The sequence below is a fragment of the Cervus canadensis genome, chromosome 5, assembly GCF_019320065.1.
Source record: "Cervus canadensis isolate Bull #8, Minnesota chromosome 5, ASM1932006v1, whole genome shotgun sequence".
NCBI classification, from domain to species: Eukaryota; Metazoa; Chordata; class Mammalia; order Artiodactyla; family Cervidae; genus Cervus; species Cervus canadensis.
Window position 1 is genome coordinate 62,259,759 of NC_057390.1, and position 19,646 is coordinate 62,279,404.

Consider the following 19,646-nt stretch of genomic DNA (forward strand, 5'->3'; position numbering starts at 1 on the left):
GTCTTTAATGTTGTCTTTGGTTAGGCAGAAGTCCTCAGTTATGAATTTAATGTAGCCATATTTTAAATTATTTTCTTTACAGTTGGTGACCTTTTTGTTCCATTTAAAACGTTTTGTTAACATTTATTACTAATCTATTGGAACACAATTGATCCTCGAATATTGACTTTGTATCAGCAACTCTCTTAATTTATGAATTTAATAACTTTTCCTACGTGTTTTGATTTTCTATGCACATTCATCTATGGAAGAAGTTTTGTCTTCCTTGCTAATCTATTCCGGTATTTCCTCTTTTTCCAAAAATTAAAACCCATAATAATCTGAACCCGAGTAATGTGTTATTCTAGTTGTAAACTCAATAAAAAAAGTGCCAAAGGATTCTTTCCACCTCGCATGCTCTCGCTCTGCGCCTCTGTGGCCAGACCAACACCCCTTAAATCATTTCCAATGCGGACGAATCCGAGCAGAACAGAGCAGGCTCGGACGCGGGCTGCGGCGGCGCGCCTCCGCACCCTGGTAGCCCCGCCCCTCGTCCCGACGCAGCCAATCAGCGCCCTCCTCTTACGAGCGTTCCTCAGACCAAAATGGTGGCGGCCGTTGGCTTGGCGTCCCGCTTTTAGTTCCATTGCTCTACTGCTCCCGTTGCAAAATGTGAAAGGAAACGCTGCCGGTGGAGGGGGTTCTGGGCCATGAGTCGGCGAAGGAAACACGGGGACAGCCCTGGCCTGAAGCAAACGCCGCGCAAAGGGATGGCGACTGAAGAATGCCGTTCGGTGGTCGAATCGGGAAAGAGGAGGCTGAGGGCGGCCCGCTGCTCGGGGCCTCAAGGGCCAGGAGAGAGGCCTCCCCGGCCCTTGCCGCAGCAAGAGCAGCCTCCAGTAGCCGCTTCGTGCAGTAAAAGTAATCCCGAGGGTGAGACATGGGCAGTGGGGGCCTCCCTGGGCCTCAGCGCCTCAGCGCCTGAGCTTCAGAGCCCCGGGTGGGGGTGGAGTCTGAAATCGTGTTTTCTTTCCCTGGGCTTCTCCCTCAAGAGTTCAAAATTAACCAGACTATACTCGCGCACGACTTTCATCCCCGAGTATGAGCACTGCCCGGTTAGGCTTGACCACCACTTATCACCCCTGCCACAGGAATTAAGTTGTGGGGTTTACCTCAGGGAGGAACGCTGATTCCTAGGCTGCTTCTCCAAGCATCAGCAGTGGCAGAGCGAGGAGAAATAATACCTTTTGCCTTCAGGTTATGCCTAGAGGGATGATTTCACCTTAAACTGTTTGCCCTGACCAGATTTTATTGAAGGGGACATATGAAATACAGTTATCTATATTCTCAAGATCTTGGTGATGCTTTACCTTGTGAATAAACCGGAAGTTCCTTTGTATAAAGTTCCTCAAAGTAGGAAACTATGGGCCCCTAAGTATATCATTCTGATCACTTTTTGGTGTTTCATTTTTTAAAAAGATTTCTGATGAATCCTGATAGGAATTGAAATTCATAAGAGCTGTTTTCTAGAGCATGTTCTTAAATAGAGCTTTTTACCTTGTTTGTAGTTTACTTTGACAAAACAATTGCAGAATAAACAAAAAGTGGTACTTGTCAGAACTTAACTAAGAAATGGCTCACTATAGTTTTTTGAAGTAATTGGTTGGGTATGGTTGGCCAAAGGAGGCCAAACACAGACTTTTTCTGAAGTTTCTGTTGAAGCGTTTTTGATATTTGAAATGTATTTTTCTGAAATTTCTGTTGAAACGTTGTTCATTTTTGAAATGTATTTGTAAATTACAGGTGGTTCCAAAAGACTCCCGAGTTCCAGTGGAGTGGCTAGCTTATACAGTATTGTCCTATCCATTTATAGAACTATTAGAACTATTAGATTGTACTTACTATTTACAATGTCAAGTTTGTAAAGTACTACTGGAATTTTTATGTGAAACATGTTTCAGTTGTGGATAAAGTAGTACAGTCATCACTGGGAGAAAATTTTATAATTGGAACATAAAATGTAATTTAGCTGAGGTATTTAACATTGGGGTGTTATGAAGTCAAGTAATCCTTTAGAATGCAATAATCGTTATTTTGATCTTGTTTTATATAGAAAGATATGAGACACCAAAGAGAATGCTGCAAATGGATTTATTGTCATCTGCCTTCAGTTCTCCTAATGATCCAGATGGACAGAATGATATCTTTTGGGATCAAAATTCTCCAATGACAAAACAGCTAGGTAATTTGTCATTAACAGTTTTATCTGGGTGAATATTTGATTAATGATTAGGATTTAACCTTAGAATTTCAGTCAGGTGTTCACATCAGGAACTTTTATACAGCTGAAGTTTTTCCAAAATCTTAAGTGATTTTGTTGCTGTGATAGGCATGTGATGTCAGAGTGCTTAGTGATTTAAGCCATGCTAATTGTTTTCTAAGAAGTGACTGATATTTTTACAAATTATATTTTTGTTTATAATTTATATGAATTTCTTTGTTTCTGTAGGTAAAGGAAGAAAAAAGCAGCTTTACACCACAGATAGTGATGAGATCTCACATATTGTTAATCGTATTGCTCCTCAGGTAAATATGAGTAATTTTATAGTGTATTACAGAACAGTGAAACGTATGGCAGTAAGTTTTGTTTATAGTTCATTTATGTGAAAAATATCTTGTCTTATTCAATTCTCTTCTCCAAAAACAGAGCAACACATTACTTTTACCTTTTCTACCACTGAAATGCAGTTTTGAAAAAAGGAACATAATGTAAAGTTGCAAACATATATTTTCCTAGCATATATATTATTTTTTAGAAATGATTTTTAACTAGAGCCTTGTTTTTATTTTGTTTTTAATTTATTTAATAATATGTGGTTATTATTTTTCATGTTAATAAGAGAATACAATTAGACAATAAAAATTTGAAATTCAAAATCTTTTATTATTATTATTTTAACTGTCTGTAGTAGTCTTTTCCCAGTTGAAACTCCCTTTCTTAATACTTGTTAACTTAAAATATCATCAGGAAACATTCAGTTCAGTTCAGTTCAGTCACTCAGTCATGTCCGACTCTTTGGACCCCATGAATCGCAGAACGCCAGGCCTCTCTGTCCATTACCAACTCCCGGAGTTTACTCAAACTCATGTCCATCGAGTCGGTGATGCCATCCAGCCATCTCATCCTCTGTCGATCCCTTCTCCTCCTGCCCCGAGTCCCTCCCAGCATCAAGGTCTTTTCCAATCAGTCAACTCTTCATATGAGGTGGCAAAAGTTGGAATTTCAACTTCAGCATCAGTCCTTCCAATGAACACCCAGGACTGATCTCCTTTAATGGACTGGTTGGATCTTCCTGCAGTCCAAGGGACACTCAAGAGTCTTCTCCAACACCACAGTTCAAAAGCATCAGTTCTTCGGCGCTCAGCTTTCTTTATAGTCCAACTCTCACATCCATACATGACCACTGGAAAAACCGTAGCCTTGACTAGACGGACCTTTATTGACAAAGTAACGTCTCTGGTTTTTAATATGCTATCTAAGTTGGTCATAACTTTCCTTCCAAGGAGTAAGCATCTTTTAATTTCATGGCTGCAGTCACCATCTGTAGTGATTTTGGAGCCCAAAAAAATAAAGTCAGCCACTGTTTCCACTGTCTCCCCATCTATTTGCCATGAAGTGATGCGACCAGATGCCATGATCTTAGTTTTCTGAATACTAAGCTTTAAGCCAACTTTTTCACTCTCCTCTTTCACTTTCATCAAGAGGCTCTTTAATTCCTCTTCACTTCTTGCCATAAGGATGGTGTCATCTGCATATCTGAGGTTATTGATATTTCTCCTGGCAATCTTGATTCCAGCTTGTGCTTCTTCCAGCCCAGCGTTTCTCATGATGTACTCTGCATATAAGTTAAATAAGCAGGGTGACAATATACAGCCTTGACGTCCTCCTTTTCCTATTTGGAACCAGTCTGTTGTTCCATGTCCATTTCTAACTGTTGCTTCCTGACATGCATATAGGATTCTCAAGAGGCAGCTCAGGTGGTCTGGTATTCCCATCTCTTTTAGAATTTTCCATAGTTTATTGTGATCCACACAGTCAAAGGCTTTGGCATAGTCAGTAAAGCAGAAATAGATGTTTTTCTGGAACTCTCTTTTTCGTTGATCCAGTAGATGTTGGCAATTTGATCTCTGGTTCCTCTGCTTTTTCTAAAACCAGCTTGAACATCTAGAAGTTCACAGTTCACGTATTGTTAAAACCTGGCTTGGTGTATTTTGAGCATTACTTTACTAGAATGTGAGATGAGTGCAATTGTGCAGTAGTTTGAGCATTCTTTGGCATTGCCTTTCTTAGGGATTGGAATGAAAAACTGACCTTTTCCAGTCCTGTGGCCACTGCTGAGTTTTCCAAATGTGTTGGCTTATTGAGTGCAGCACTTTCACAGCATCATCTTTCAGGATTTGAAATAGCTCAGCTGGAATTCCATCACCTCCACTAGCTTTGTTTGTAGTGATGCTTTCTAAGGCCCACTTGACTTCACATTCCAGGATGTCTGGATCTAGGTGAGTGATAACACCAGCGTGATTATCTGGGTCATGAAGATCTTTTTTATACAGTTCTTCCGTGTATTCTTGCCACCTCTTCTTATTAATATCTTCTGCTTCTCTTAGGTCCATACCATTTCTGTCCTTTATCGAACCCATCTTTACATGAAATGTTCCCTTGGTATCTCATTTTCTTGAAGAGATCTCTAGTCTTTCCCATTCTATTGTTTTCCTCTATTTCTTTGCATTGATTGCTGAGGAAGGCTTTCTTATCTCTCCTTGCTATTCTTTGGAACTCTGCATTCAAATGGGAACACCTTTCCTTTTCTCCTTTGCTTTTCACTTCTTTTCACAGCTATTTGTAAGGCCTCCTCAGACAACCATTTTGCTTTTTTGCATTTCTTTTTCTTGAGGATAGTCTTGATCTCTGTCTCCTGTACAGTGTCACAAACCTCCATCCATAGTTCATCAGGCACTCTGTCAGATCTAATCCCTTAAATCTATTTGTCACTCCCACTGTATAATCATAAGGGATTTGATTTAGATCATACCTGATTGGTCTAGTGGTTTTCCCTACTTTCTTCAATTTTAAGTCTGAATTTGGCAATAAGGAGTTCATAATCTGAGCCACAGTCAGCTCCTGGTCTTGTTTTTGCTGACTGTATAGAGCTTCTCCATCTTTGGCTGCAAACAATATAATCAGTCTGATTTCGGTGTTGACCATCTGGTGATGTCCATGTGTAGAGTCTTCTCTTGTGTTGTTGGAAGAGGGTGTTTGCTATGACCAGTGCATTCTCTTGGCAAAACTCTGTTGGCCTTTGCCCTGCTTCATTCTGTACTCCCAAGGCCAAATTTGCCTGTTACTCCAGGAAAAAAATTGGATTTGGATTTAGTACTAAGTCTGCCTTCTGTGGCAACCCCTAAGCAAGTCACTTGCTTAGGTGGCATAGTGGTAAAGAAACTGTTTGCCGGTGCAAGAGACGCAGGAGACATGGGTTCAGTCCCTGGGTCAGGAAGATCCCTTGGAGTGGGAAATGACAACCCCCTCCTGTATTTTTGCCTTGAAAATTCCACGGACATAGGAGCCTGGTGGCTACTGTCCATGAGGTCTCAAAGAGTTGGACTTGACTGAGCATACACACATATACAAGCAAGTCATTTAAACTATCCGAACTTTAGTTCATTTAGTTGTTAAAATAGAATTATTACTTGTCTTACTCTCTTTTTTGTGTTATTGTGATGATTGAATTAGATTAAAATTGTTTGTAAACTATAGACTACTACAAATACTAGGTATATTAAAATTACGTATGATAAACTATTTGCTGTAAAAGAACTGTTTTCAAAAGTTTCTTCTTTATTTCAGCTCTTGTGATGCTTGAGTAATAGGTCACTCTCTGCTCTGGATCTCTTTCTTTTTTTTCTTATTTAGCAACATTTAAATCCAGAAAACATCCAAATTTTGTTTAGTGTCTTCACAGGAAGTATGGTATTTTCCTCGATGTGGCCTCACATAGTGACTATGTTGACCATAAACAATACATGGCACTGGCCCAAAGTGGTTACAGGGATCACCATCATACAGGTGGAGGAGACAGGAAATAAAGTTTTTCTTAGTGGCTATAAAACATCCAAAATTACAACTACCACAGTCAAAAGAGCTCTGTTACTACTAGCTCTACTTTCCATCTTTGGCATGTTGTAGACATACATTTTACATAGAGTTCATTAATTAAATAGCATTTATGCCATATATTACTTGCTACATAAGTTAACAATAGATCTTCATTAAATTGTTGATTTTACCTGAAAGAAGCATAATAAAATGTGTTTGGGCTGGTCAGGCTAAATAGTGATAAAAAGGTAAGTAAATTATTGGACTCTTTACTTAAGTGGGCTGGAAATAATTGCTCACATAAAGAAATGGCAGCAGTATGCAAGTGATAACTTGTGTATAAGAAAAAATACAGTTAAACTAGTTGCTTTGAAATGTTACCCCTTTCAAGTGAGCACTTTTAAAGCATATAAATCTTCAGTAATATCAAGGTCTGTTTAGGAACTTTTCGTGTTCCAGAATGGCATAGGTGAGTTACCCTCTTTAAATAATTATTTAAATCACCTTGATAGTTCCGGAGATATATTTTAAAATTTTTACTTTTATTTTAATTGATGGGGCTCCTGGTGGCTCAGTGGTAAAGAATCCGCCTGCCAATTCAAGAGACATGGATTCAATCCCTGGGTTGGGAACATCCTGTGGAGTAGAAAATGGCAACGAACTCCAGTTTCCTTGCCTGGGAAATCCCATGGACAGGGGAGCCAGGTGGGCTGCAGTCCATTGAGTCACAAAGAGCTGGACACGACTCGGGGACTAAAAAACAAACAGCAATAATTCCAGAGATGACATTTGTTAAAATTTGCGTTTTTATTCTAATTGATCAGTCATTTTACTTTCTTCAGGGATACTTTTCACACAGTGTTGTTTGTTTGAAGATGTTATATATTTTTCCATCATTTTTATACAACTCTGCATAGTATACTCTAGAATTAAATGAACTAATGTGCTTAGATGCACTTTACAGCACTGGATTGTACTGTGTAATTATTAATGAGGAATTTTTAAAAATGTAACATTTACAAATAATAAAAAACCATATATAGGACCCATCTATTTATATAACTGGATATATAAAGTTATTATACTTTTTTTTTCCATTTATTTTTATTAGTTGGAGGCTAATTACTTTACAGTATTGTAGTGGGTTTTGTCATACATTGACATGAATCAGCCATGGATTTACATGTATTCCCCATCCCGATCCCCCCTCCCACCTCCCTCTCCACCCGATTCCTCTGGGTCTTCCCAGTGCACCAGGCCCGAGCACTTGTCTCATGCATCCCACCTGGGCTGGTGATCTGTTTCACCATAGATATATACAGTTTCAATGCTGTTCTCTCGAAACATCCCACCCTCGCCTTCTCCCACAGAGTCCAAAAGTCTGTTCTGTACATCTGTGTCTCTTTTTCTGTTTTGCATATAGGGTTATCATTACCATCTTTCTAAATTCCATATATATGTTAGTATGCTGTAATGTTCTTTATCTTTCTGGCTTACTTCACTCTGTATAATGGGCTCCAGTTTCATCCATCTCATTAGAACTGATTCAAATGAATTCTTTTTAATGGCTGAGTAATATTCCATGGTGTATATGTACCACAGCTTCCTTATCCATTCATCTGCTGATGGGCATCTAGGTTGCTTCCATGTCCTGGCTATTATAAACAGTGCTGCGATGAACATTGGGGTGCATGTGTCTCTTTCAGATCTGGTTTCCTCAGTGTGTATGCCCAGAAGTGGTGTTGCTGAGTCATGTGGCAGTTCTGTTTCCAGTTTTTTTAAGAAATCTCCACACTGTTCTCCATAGCGGCTGTACTAGTTTGCATTCCCACCAACAGTGTAAGAGGGTTCCCTTTTCTCCACACCCTCTCCAGCATTTATTGCTTGTAGACTTTTGGATAGCAGCCATCCTGACTGGTGTGTAATGGTACCTCATTGTGGTTTTGATTTGCATTTCTCTAATAATGAGTGATGTTGAGCATCTTTTCATGTGTTTGTTAGCCATCTGTATGTCTTCTTTGGAGAAATGTCTGTTTAGTTCTTTGGCCCATTTTTTGATTGGGTCATTTATTTTTCTGGAATTGAGCTGCAGGAGTTGCTTGTATATTTTTGAGATTAATCCTTTGTCTGTTTCTTCATTTGCTATTATTTTCTCCCAATCTGAGGTCTGTCTTTTCCTTTGTTGTGCAAAAGCTTTTAAGTTTCATTAGGTCCCATTTGTTTATTTTTGCTTTTATTTCCAATATTCTGGGAGGTGGGTCATAGAGGATCTTGCTGTGATTTATGTCGGAGAGTGTTTTGCCTATGTTCTCCTCTAGGAGTTTTATAGTTTCTGGTCTTACATTTAGATCTTTAATCCATTTTGAGTTTATTTTTGTGTATGTTGTTAGAAAGTGTTCTAGTTTCATTCTTGTACAAGTGGTTGACCAGTTTTCCCAGCACCACTTGTTAAAGAGCTTGTCTTTTTTCCATTGTATATCCTTGCCTCCTTTGTTGAAGATAAGGTGTCCATAGGTTCGTGGATTTATCTCTGGGCTTTCTATTCTGTTCCATTGATCTATATTTCTGTCTTTGTGCCAGTACCATACTGTCTTGATGACTGTGGCTTTGTAGTAGAGTCTGAAGTCAGGCAAGTTGATTCCTCCAGTTCCAATCTTCTTTCTCAAGATTACTTTGGCTATTCGAGGTTTTTTGTATTTCCATACAAATTGTGAAATTATTTGTTCTAGTTCTGTGAAAAATACCGTTGGTAGCTTAGTAGGGATTGCATTGAATCTGTAGATTGCTTTGGGTAGTATAGCCTTTTTGACAATATTGATTCTTCCAATCCATGAACACGGTATGTTTCTCCATCTGTTTGTGTCCTCTTTGATTTCTTTCATCAGTGTTTTATAGTTTTCTATGTATAGGTCTTTTGTTTCTTTAGGTAGATATACTCCTAAGTATTTTATTCTTTTTGGTTGCAATGGTGAATGGTATTGTTTCCTTAATTTCTCTTTCTGTTTTCTCATTGTTAGTGTATAGGAATGCAAGGGATTTCTGTGTGTTAATTTTATATCCTGCGACTTTACTATATTCATTGATTAGCTCTAGTAATTTTCTGGTAGAGTCTTTAGGGTTTTCTATGTAGAGGATCATGTCATCTGAAAACAGCGAGAGTTTCATTTCTTCTTTTCCTATCTGGATTCGTTTTACTTCTTTTTCTGCTCTGATTGCTGTGGCCAAAACTTCCCAAACTATGTTGAATAGTAGTGGTGAGAGTGGGCACCCTTGTTTTAATCTCTAAAAACGGAGTGAATTTAAAATTACTTGGTAGATGGACCCAAAAAAATCCATAATTAAATCATTAAGAATGTTATCTTCCCAAATTCAAGATTGTTGAAACAAAAGGGAAGCTATGTATTGAGTCTAAAATCAAAATTATTGCTTTTCTTGAGTATCTGCAAAGCTGAAAACTGCTAGATTCAATTGGACATCTAAGGAAGCTACTTTTTGATTGATTGATGATTTTGAAGTACCAAGTTGTAGGCAACTTATCACCTAACTTTCTAGTGTATAAACATGAATTGACATCTTTATGCTCAGCACTTTGCTAGATGCTTAGTCACCGTAGGAGCCGTCCTTGCCTTCAAGTAATCTGTAATCTAGTGATTATTTGTGTGACAGTTGCTTGTTTATATTCATTCCAGGTACTATAAAAACAGAGTAGAAAATGATTAACTTTTTAATTTGTTGGTTTGGTTTGTAACTAATACATAAATTCATTCTCTAATTTTGTGCATAATCAAGTGACTAAAAGGTATAAAAGAAACATGTAGGATTAAAATGGCTTTTTTCTAGCCTTAATACTGGTTAAAACTTCTTTACCCACTTTCTCTACTTAATTTTGTTTTTCTCCCTACCTCATTCACAGCATCTTGCTGTGAATTCTAATTCTAATCTTGTCATTATCTCTAACTTGGTCCTGACTTAATGCTAAATTTTCTTAGTTCTATCTAAGTGTTGTCAATTCACGTCAACATGGATTGTCCAACTTAGATAAACATTATAATGGCAATAGGGAAAATTTGTAGGTTGAGGTAATACAGAAAGAACTCCATATTTATCTCTCTTATTCCTAATTCTAATAATTCCTGCTGCACAGTTTGTTTCTAGTACTAATGTTTATTTTTATCAATATCTTATGACAACTGAAATAAGTTGATCAGTTTTCTTGTGATAAAAATGTGTACTTTTATTATTGAATATGTATTTCTCTTCTGCAATGGCTTCCACAGTGGCTCAGATGGTAAAGAATCTGCCCGCAATCAATGCAGGAGACCTGGGTTTGATCCCTGGATCAGGAAGGTCCCCTGGAGAAAGGAATGGCTATCCACTCCTGTGTTTTTGCCTGGAAAATTCCATGGACAGAGGAGTGTGGCAGGCTACAGTCCATGGGGTTGCAAAGAGTCAGACATGACTGAGCAACTAACGTGCATATCTAATTAAATTCTTAAAAACTTTTTTTTTGAGTGTTTTCATTCCCTAAAGCAAGTGTAGATCACTTCTTGCAACTTGTTATTGCCATCCTCCAGCTTTTCATTGTTTTGAAGTTTGTTTAGTTGCTGTCACCTTACCAGAATTTATTCCTTTAATGAAATAATTCTACATAATTAAAGTGAGTTTTGTTTTGGTTAGTTGTTTTTGTACTTTCACATCTCTTTTTTTTTTGCCTTTCTGCCAAAGGATGAGAAACCAACAACAGACTCCATGCTGGGCATGTGGATTGGTGACACTGCTATTCCTTGCACTCCTAGTGTAGCAAAAGGAAAATCAAGAGCAAAACTCAGCTGCACAAAGTAAGTTTAAACTTTTCAGTTTTTCTGACATTCAGTGAAGTAAATATTTTTAGTATTTTGTTTTGTGTGTATTTTAGTATTTCGCTTTGTGTGTATGTCAAAATGGTTATGTTAGTATCCTTAACTTTGACATGTAAAGTTTTGAACTTATTTATAATGTCAGGATGTGTTAAAATTTGTGCATTTTAAAATAATGTTAAATAACAGTTGAGTATGACTTTTAGAATATCTACATAATTTTTTAAATATTTGTTTTAATAGGTTAAAATCACAAAATCAAGAGGAAGAACTTATGAAATTAGCTAAGCAATTTGATAAAAATATGGAAGAGCTGGATGTGATTCAAGAGCAAGATAAGAGAAATCATGATCTTATCCAGATGATTTCAGAAGCAGAGACTTCACATAATTACAGAGATGGTGTACAGATGCAGTTACTGTGTGATATAGTTCCTGAAATAGATAAGGCTATAATAAAGAAGTCAGTGAAAGAGAACACCAAGATATCTGTGGTAAATGATCAAACCAGCAGTCAGAAGCCATTTGACCAAAATGCTGAAGCAGCCTTTATTGCCATGTTTGATGGTTCTACTCAGAAATGTAGTGGACAGTTAAGCCAAGATTTGTCAGATGCTTTCTTGAAAACCAGTAATACTATCTTTGGAAAGAAAAACACTTTGAAAGAGGAGAAAATCATTACTAATGAAACTGTGGTCACTGAAAATCTGCCAAGTAAAACCCTAGGATCACTTTCTCATCAAGTCAATAATCCTGGAATGACAAAATCATATGTGACTTTCTATACTAAGGAACCAGGAACTTTTAATAAGCACATTGATACTTTTACTACCAGTGATTTTGAGGATGATTGGGAAAACTTACTAAGTAATGAACCTTTTGTTATGCAGAATATTGAAATGTCTGAGCTGTTCCCTGCTCCTGAAACAGTCCAAATTGCTGATCAAAAGGAAATTTGTTCCTTTAACAGTAAAGAGGATAAAAGTAAGTCAGGAATGAATACAAGTCTAGATGCCAAGTTAAGAGATTCAGAAATTTTACAAGGTCTTCCTTCAAATACATGGAACAGTGAATTAACAGATGCTGAAAAATATAGATTTTCACCAAAGCCAAATGATAAACCAAATAAATTATCAGCCACTGGAAATAAAATGAAATTGGAGAAATCTTTGAATATAGTTGATCAAGACAAAATTCAAGACTGTGCAGTTGCATCTAATCTGACAAAAGTAAATGAAAATACTCATACTAAATTTAATTCTAAAATAAATGCTTCTGAAAAGAAATCTGCTTTGAAACCAGGATGTTCTAATAAGTCCATTTTTAATCAGTCTTTGAAAGTGCCTGCTAATGTCCAGCCTTTCAGCTCAGCAACTTTGGGCAATACAACCAGTGTTTGTAACCCAAATCAGACTAATGGATCGAAGTTAGGTTCTTTCTTTGATGATTGGAATGATCCATCATTTACCAGTGAAATTAAAGCGTGTTATCAGTTAGAGAGTAGCTGGGAAGCAGATGATGTAGATGATGATATATTATACCAGGCATGTGATGATATTGAAAGACTAACTCAGGAGCAAGATATTAGAGTTGACAGCAAGACATCAGAAAGTGTACTTGGGATCAATAATAGTTCTAAACATGGAGCCAAAAATGTGTTTACTACACCTAAACAAGGAAGTCAATTGATGCAGTCAGAGCTCCTGAATCTGAACAGCATTTCAGCACAGACATCTTCATTGACAAATAGCTTACAAATAAATAAATCGGTGAAGATGGAGAGAGGGGAAATGTATGGAAATTCTCCGGGTTTTTTAGGTGCCACGACAAATTTGAGTATATACTCTAAGAACTCAGACTGTCAGATCAGTAATCTGCATGTCTCTTGGAACAACACTGATGTACCAAAACAAGTGAATAGTTCTAAATCAGTTCTTACAGAAAGTTCAGGTTTGAATGTGAGTTCACATCATATGAGTACAGAAATTGCTGCTTCTAAGAAGAGATTGAGTACCCTACATCTATCCAGTAGCACCATAACAGGTGAAACTCAGAGAAACTTTAACAGAGCAGCTAGATTGTCTAAGTACGTGCTTGAAAGGATGAAAAATTGTCCGATGCTTTCCCCGTATAATAACAGTTCTGTAACAGGAAGTACTTCTGATACCAGCATCACACAGGGTTTGGAGAAAAATAAAGCTGTCAACCCATTACCTGGGAAGGCTGTTCAACAGCAGTCTTCAGTGAAATTTTCTGAACCTTTGAGACAACCTTCAAAAGGTATGTATGAAATAGTGTTCTTTGAAAAATAGCCAGACTGGTTCTTTGTTGTATTGAATTTGCGTGACATATGTTAAAGACTATTCTGCGATGATTAACTAGAAGTCTTAAAGTGATTCTTACAAATAATGATGCTGGAATATACAAACACTGGGTGGTTTGTGATTTTAAAAGACTGCACTGAATTCTTTGCCAACGTGTAATACAGTGACTATTATAGTTGCCAATCAGTAAGTATGTATTGAGTCTTTTCTGAATTATTTCCTGGAAAATTTTACTTATGCATATATGTATTACTGTATGAGATTCCTTGTGTTCACTGAAATACCTCACTGTTTTAAAATTTGAGTAATTGTCTATTTTTAGCAGAACGATATGTGAAGATTTAGAGCATTCTAATTAAATGCCTTTGCTAGAATACTATCTGATATAAAGCTGTTAGTTATGATGGTTAGAGTTGTTATTTACTTATTTAGTACATCTTGTCATCTTTGATTCTTTCCAGTTTTTCTTTCCCCCAATTCTCCTATCTCTCAAGTTCCATTGTTTTTACTTCAAAAGATGTATCTCAAAACTGTCCATTTTTCTCACTCTCTGCTGTACCACCCTTATGCAAGCCAACGTTTCCTGACTGGACTGCTGCAGTTCTACCTGTTCCCTCCCATTTCAGTCTCCAAACAGCAGAATCATCTTTTAAAACAAGGTTAAAAAAAAAATAAAAAGCAAGTAGGCATATTTGGCATTCCTCTGCTTGAAGACAACCTTCAGGCACTGCTCACCATACTTCAAATAAAATCTTAATTTACACCCTGATCTGCAGGCCTGGACTGTCTCTTTAACCTGCCTGTTCTCTTTTTTTCTTGCCTTACCTACTAGACTTCAGCTACACCAGCTGTATTTGAGTTCCTCAAACAGAATAGATTCTTCTCTAGTTCAGGAACTTTGCTATTCCCAGCTAACCCTGCTGCCTTCAACAGTCTATAAGTGCTTTCCTGTTGTTTTCAGTCATCTCTCTTTTATTTCCTTAATTTCTTTTGTCACAGTTTGCAATCAGATATTGATTACCATCTGTCTCATCAGTGAACCTAGGCCTACCGTAGCAGCTGCAATTTAGAAGATGTTTAGTAAATATTTGAGTGAACATTATACAATATAATCTGAAAAGTCTGTCATTCACTGACACTGTAATAATTTTTAAAAGGGAATATTTCTGGCATAACTGTCTGTGTTTCTTAATGCCCAGTACTTTTCAGCAGAAACCTTGTACCCCCACATGCATACACCAGATCTACTAGCTGGTTTCCATTTATCTCTTAAACACAGTGTATTTCTAACTACTCAGAATGATTTTGGTTCACTTTCTCAGTTTTGCCAGTAGCCTGTGCTAACTTGTTTTACACCATTTACTATGCTGGCTTGTAATTATTGATTTTTTTAATCAGTCTCCCTCACTTGAGGCTAACATTAGGAATTTTACCTATTTTGTAGATCAATGTTAATATGGTAATGGAGTTTTTAGTTTCTTTTAATATTAGATTGTTTTCTGTTTAGATTCTAAATGATGCTTTTGTTGGCATTATCACTACAGCTTTCCTGTTAAGTGATTCCTCACTTTTAAAAAATTTGCAGCAGTAATAGGTAGTTGTTTAAAAATAAAGAGTATAGGTTAATTTGACATAAAAAGGTAAGTCCTCTATTTCTCCTTTTCTCCAAAGATTTTTCAGGGAAAGCCCCTGTTAATAGCATTTTCTGCAAGTATATAAAGGTAGGGGTGAAGGGTAGTATGTGTCTATCTATACATTTCTTTAAATAGATATAATTATATAGCAAAGACTATTTGGCAGCTTGATTTTGCTTTCATTTAATGTAACTGTCTTTTTCCTGATAGTCCATAGAGATTGGCTTTAGTCCTTTGAATCTCTGCATAGTATGTAGTTGTGTGACTGATACCATAATTTATCTGTTTCTCTATTGATGGAGGTTTAGTTTGATTGCAGTTTTTTGCATTACAAGCAGTCCAGTCTGCCAGTGAATATTCTGCATAAATTTGCACATGCTCATGAGATTGTATCTGTTTGAAAATTGATACAAGATTCAAAATATTTTAAATGTTGATGGAGATTTTTAAATCTTACCCTAATTACATCAATTTATACTTTTATTAATACTGACAATGAATATGCTACATTTCACCCAAACTAGATATTTTGAAACTTTAAAATTGTTGTCAGTTTATAGTAGTTTCAAATATTTAAGTTTATATTTAAGTAAGTACAGTTAATTGAGTCATTCTTCGAGTGTGAATTTACTTAATTATAGTTGTAATTCCATTAAAGACTAGTCTCTCTAGAATATGTGAGTTTCTCCAAAACTCTTGTCTACTGTCTTATCAGCATTTTTTTTTAATGGGTAGAGTCTTTCAGTTTACTTTATAGGTTTTCTGTTAAGTTTATTGATAGTACCTAATATTCTAATTAACATTAACCTTGTTGACCTTTTCTGTTGTTTTCATTTCCTTTTACTTTGGTGTATGAAGCTGCTCTGCAGCAAATACCTTTAGGGCAGTGGGGGAGCTTCTGACTACCTCATTGTTTTAAGCTAGATTTGGCTAATTGTGGCCTATCCAAATCCAGCCTGTATAGCCTGTTTTTTGTACAGCCAGCATATTAAGGTGATTTTCACTTTTTATATGGTTGAAAAAAATCAAAAGAACAATAATACTTAATGCCTTTTGAAAACTATGTGGAATTCATGTTTCATTGTCCATAAACAAAGTTTTATTTGAACACAGCCACATCATTTATTTACATGTATTGTCTATGGCTGTTTTCATGCTGCAGTGACAAAGCTGAATAGTTGCCACAGGAGATCCTATGCCTCTTAAAGGTTAACATATTTTTGGGTCTTTTACTGAAAAAAAGTACTTCTCTGGTGGCTCAGTGATAAAGAATCTGCCTGCCAATGCAGGAGACATAGGTTGGATCCCTGGGTTGGGAAGATCCCCTGAAGAAGGAACTGGCAACACACTCCAGTATTCTTGCCTGGGAAATCCCATGGATAGCGGATCCTGGAAGATTATAGTCCACAGTGTTGCAAGAGTCAGACTTGGCTTAGTGACTAGACAACAACTGGGGGGAAAAAAGTGTTTGACCCCTGCTTCAGGATTAAGATTTGAAAGAGCCATTTTTGTTTTGTTCCTTGACAATAGTTGGAGCCCCTTGCTATGTATTTTTATTGAAGAAATGAATGACTCTTCCAAAATCAAATTTTCCCTATGTGACTTTATTGTATCTTTTGAAATTAATTGGTAGAATACCACATAACCAACTGAGGTGCCAGTTTTAGGGAGCTATGTTCTATTCTGCCATGGATTGTTAACCTATTTTCCTTCTAAATTTATAGTCAACTGAATGTAAATTGTGTGTGTGTTCTGAATTTCTTGTGTTTCTCAGCTTTCAGACTAAAATAATAAATTAGTCAAACTAATTTAAAAGTATGTTGTATCATTCTATAAGAAAAAATAGCTGCATTCTGTAAGATAATTGATTCAGAGAGCAAAAGGCAACAGAATCACCTGGGAAGTTTGAGATATATATCTTTTACTCTGAGCACCCTCCCGCATTTCTGATTGTACTGGGGATGGAAGGAGAGAGTGATGATATACTTTGGGTAAATATCTACCTTGATTAACAAGAGAAATGTCTTATAGCAACTATATTCTGAATCTCTGTAGATGTCATTGTAGATATTATTTCTCTTGTTAACAGTACTACTGATTCTTATTTACTTCTTTAGAGGGTAAATTTTACAACATACACAGTTTTACCAATACACAGTCACTTAAATATGTATATGGATGATGGTCTTGATTTTAGAACATTAAATGAAAAAATGTTGGCTAAAATTTTGAAGTCTGATTCTTAGTAGCATTACATAGATAATCTAATATTTTAGCTCAGAGTGACTTAACTGTGGAATTCATTTTATTAGAACTCAGAATTTTGATAGAGGCAGAATTGGTTGTGTTAAATTTAAGACACATTGTTCATTTCATAGTATGTTTATCTGAAGTATACACTAAAGTATGTTACATAAAAATATATCAGAATGCTTCACATTTTGTAAAAAGATTTCATATTGAAAATTTTATGCAGACATTCTGCTCCTTGAAATAATTTTCCAATGTTTATAGAAAATATGTCTTCCATCTAAAAATGCAATATTTGACAGTGAATTTTATGTTTATTGACATGATAGGTTTCACTCTATTACTCCAAAGTATTTTTCCTAAATAGCTGAAATAAAAATCTTGGAGATCTATAGAGGAAAAAAATGTAGGAGTAGGAATATTAACATCAGTTATCTTACAGTAAAAATATACTATTTGAAGTATTATTAATATCTAATTCATTTTATTTTGACTACTTTTCTATTATCTATATAACATTTAAAATTCCAATTTGTTTTTAAAATATATTCATTTATTGGTTATATGAGTTAGGTGTCATTCATAAGAATTATTTGCTGGGTAGTCAAAATGTAGAGTTTTTAATCAATTTTATCACCCTGTGAGAAGAGTACATCAAACAGATTGATCAGTTCTTGATTTCATTTTGGCCTGGAGCCTTGTACTGCATCTGCATTTGTAGTCTTATACTTAATAGCTTAGGATGGGCCCCCCTGATGGCTATGTGGTAAAGAATCCTGCCAATGCTAGAGACACAGGAGATGCAGGCTCAGTCCCTGGGTCAGGAAGATCCCCTGGAGAAGTAAATAGCAACCCACTCCAGTATTCTTGCCTGGGAAACCCCATAGACAGAGCCTGACAGGCTACAGTCCATGGGGTCACAAGAGTCCCACAGGACTTAGCAACTAAACGGCAGCAACGTGGTTGAGTAACAAAACCAAAGACAGATTCTTGACCATCTGAGTCACCAGGGAGGCCAGTAACAAGACCAGTGTGGCAGATCTGGGTAATAAGACAGTAGAAATTAAAACTCATTCAGAATGATTTTATAGTCTTTAAAACTAATGTCTGTATTTGGTTTCATTTGTAGAAGAAGAAGAGAAAAATAGAAAGTATTCTCCAGAAGAAATTCAGAGAAAAAGACAAGCAGCGCTGGTTCGAAGAATGGCCAAAGTGCAGGCATCATCTGTAAAGAAAGACAGCTCCCACTTAACTTGATTTCTTTAATGAAATGTTACTTGGGAGATAACAAAGACAGTTGATAACTATCTATGATAGGAAATGTTTTTCTTGATTTCTCCATGAGAAATTTAATGCTGAGTTATAAAGCATGGACTTCTACTGTATTTAATAAATCAGTGTTTATGTGGTCAATGAAACCTTTCCTTGGAGATGTATATTGAAGTTAATTGCTTATAAGTTTTGGAAGTTCAGGAAAGTTAGCAGTTATGTAGTAGAATTATGCAGAGGAAAGTAGTTTTATTTTTAAATACTGTGATTACAGAGAGTCATCCCAAAACTCCTTAATTTTTTATTGTTAATAAGTGTTTTCCTAATACAAAACTTAAGCCTACTAAGTTAATGGAGTTTTTTGTTGTTGTTTTCAGTAACTGTTCCTTAAAGTTTTTATACATTTCTGAATTTTAATTAGTACTTTCATATTCTTAGGAACATGGTTGGTAGGAAATAAAGGACTTCACTTTATTTGTAAGAAATTACTCTTTTCAATTCCTAGTCTGTAATAGATGTGAATTTAAAATTTTCTAAAATGTAATGCATTTTGGAAACTTCACACCATTTTTAGGGAAGATCCTGATTTAAGAACTTTAGAAAAAAGAATGTGGATTGGCTGTATAAGTAGTGTAGCATCATTAACATTTAGAACTGTCAGAAACTTTAGAGATCACCTGGTCTAATTTCATTGTATAAGTGAGAGATGAATACTCTTATTCTGAAAGTCACAGGCAAGTTCCTGCTTGGATTAAAAAGGTTTCATTCTAAAAAAAATTAAAAAAATAAAAGTTTCATTCTAATGAATACTTAGTCAAATGGTATCATTTGCTTCAAAGTATTAATTAGTACATAAAATACCTTGTTTGTGGGAGCATTAATTGTAGTATAAAACTAAAAGTAAAATGTATTAAGAGACCGATAAGAATGCTGATTGTTTCTTATATTAAAGAATCAGGATATAAAAATCTCTTCAATTTTCCTATAACTACGTAATTTTCCCTTGACTAATTCACTGACTTTGCTTATTCTCCTCTATTACCTGTTTTTGTCTGAGATTTTCTAAGCCAGAAGTAAAAAACAGTCTAAGATGAGGGCATAAGGATGGTAAGAATGCTTTGTTTATCCCAAGTGGCTTTAGGAGACGTGACGAAAATTACAGATGTGACATACCTGTG

General features: G+C 36.0%; 1 protein-coding gene across 2 annotated transcripts; it reads left to right on the top strand.

Annotated features, from left to right (window-relative positions):
* The first annotated feature begins 569 nt into the window (after positions 1–569).
* ETAA1 (ETAA1 activator of ATR kinase) lies at positions 570–19,275 on the top strand. 2 transcript variants are annotated; one of them, XM_043468916.1, is made up of 6 exons: positions 570–912; positions 2,093–2,221; positions 2,489–2,565; positions 10,862–10,974; positions 11,236–13,271; positions 18,329–19,275. In XM_043468916.1, the coding sequence occupies exons 1-6, from the start codon at positions 690–692 to the stop codon at positions 18,454–18,456; spliced, it is 2,706 nt and encodes a 901-aa protein (XP_043324851.1). In that variant the 5' UTR covers positions 570–689; the 3' UTR covers positions 18,457–19,275. The 2 variants fall into 2 exon arrangements, with proteins under 2 accessions (XP_043324851.1, XP_043324853.1); XM_043468918.1 differs by having other exon boundaries at positions 570–900.
* Positions 19,276–19,646: the final 371 nt, after the last annotated feature.

Excerpts from the sequence above, each read along its gene's own strand:
- ETAA1 (XM_043468916.1), top strand. The coding sequence starts at position 690 with ATGAGTCGGCGAAGGAAACACGGGGACAGCCCTGGCCTGAAGCAAACG. Across the intron at positions 2,566-10,861 it reads TTAATCGTATTGCTCCTCAG|GATGAGAAACCAACAACAGA; the intron begins GTAAATATGAGT and ends TTTCTGCCAAAG. Across the intron at positions 13,272-18,328 it reads TTTGAGACAACCTTCAAAAG|AAGAAGAAGAGAAAAATAGA; the intron begins GTATGTATGAAA and ends TTTCATTTGTAG.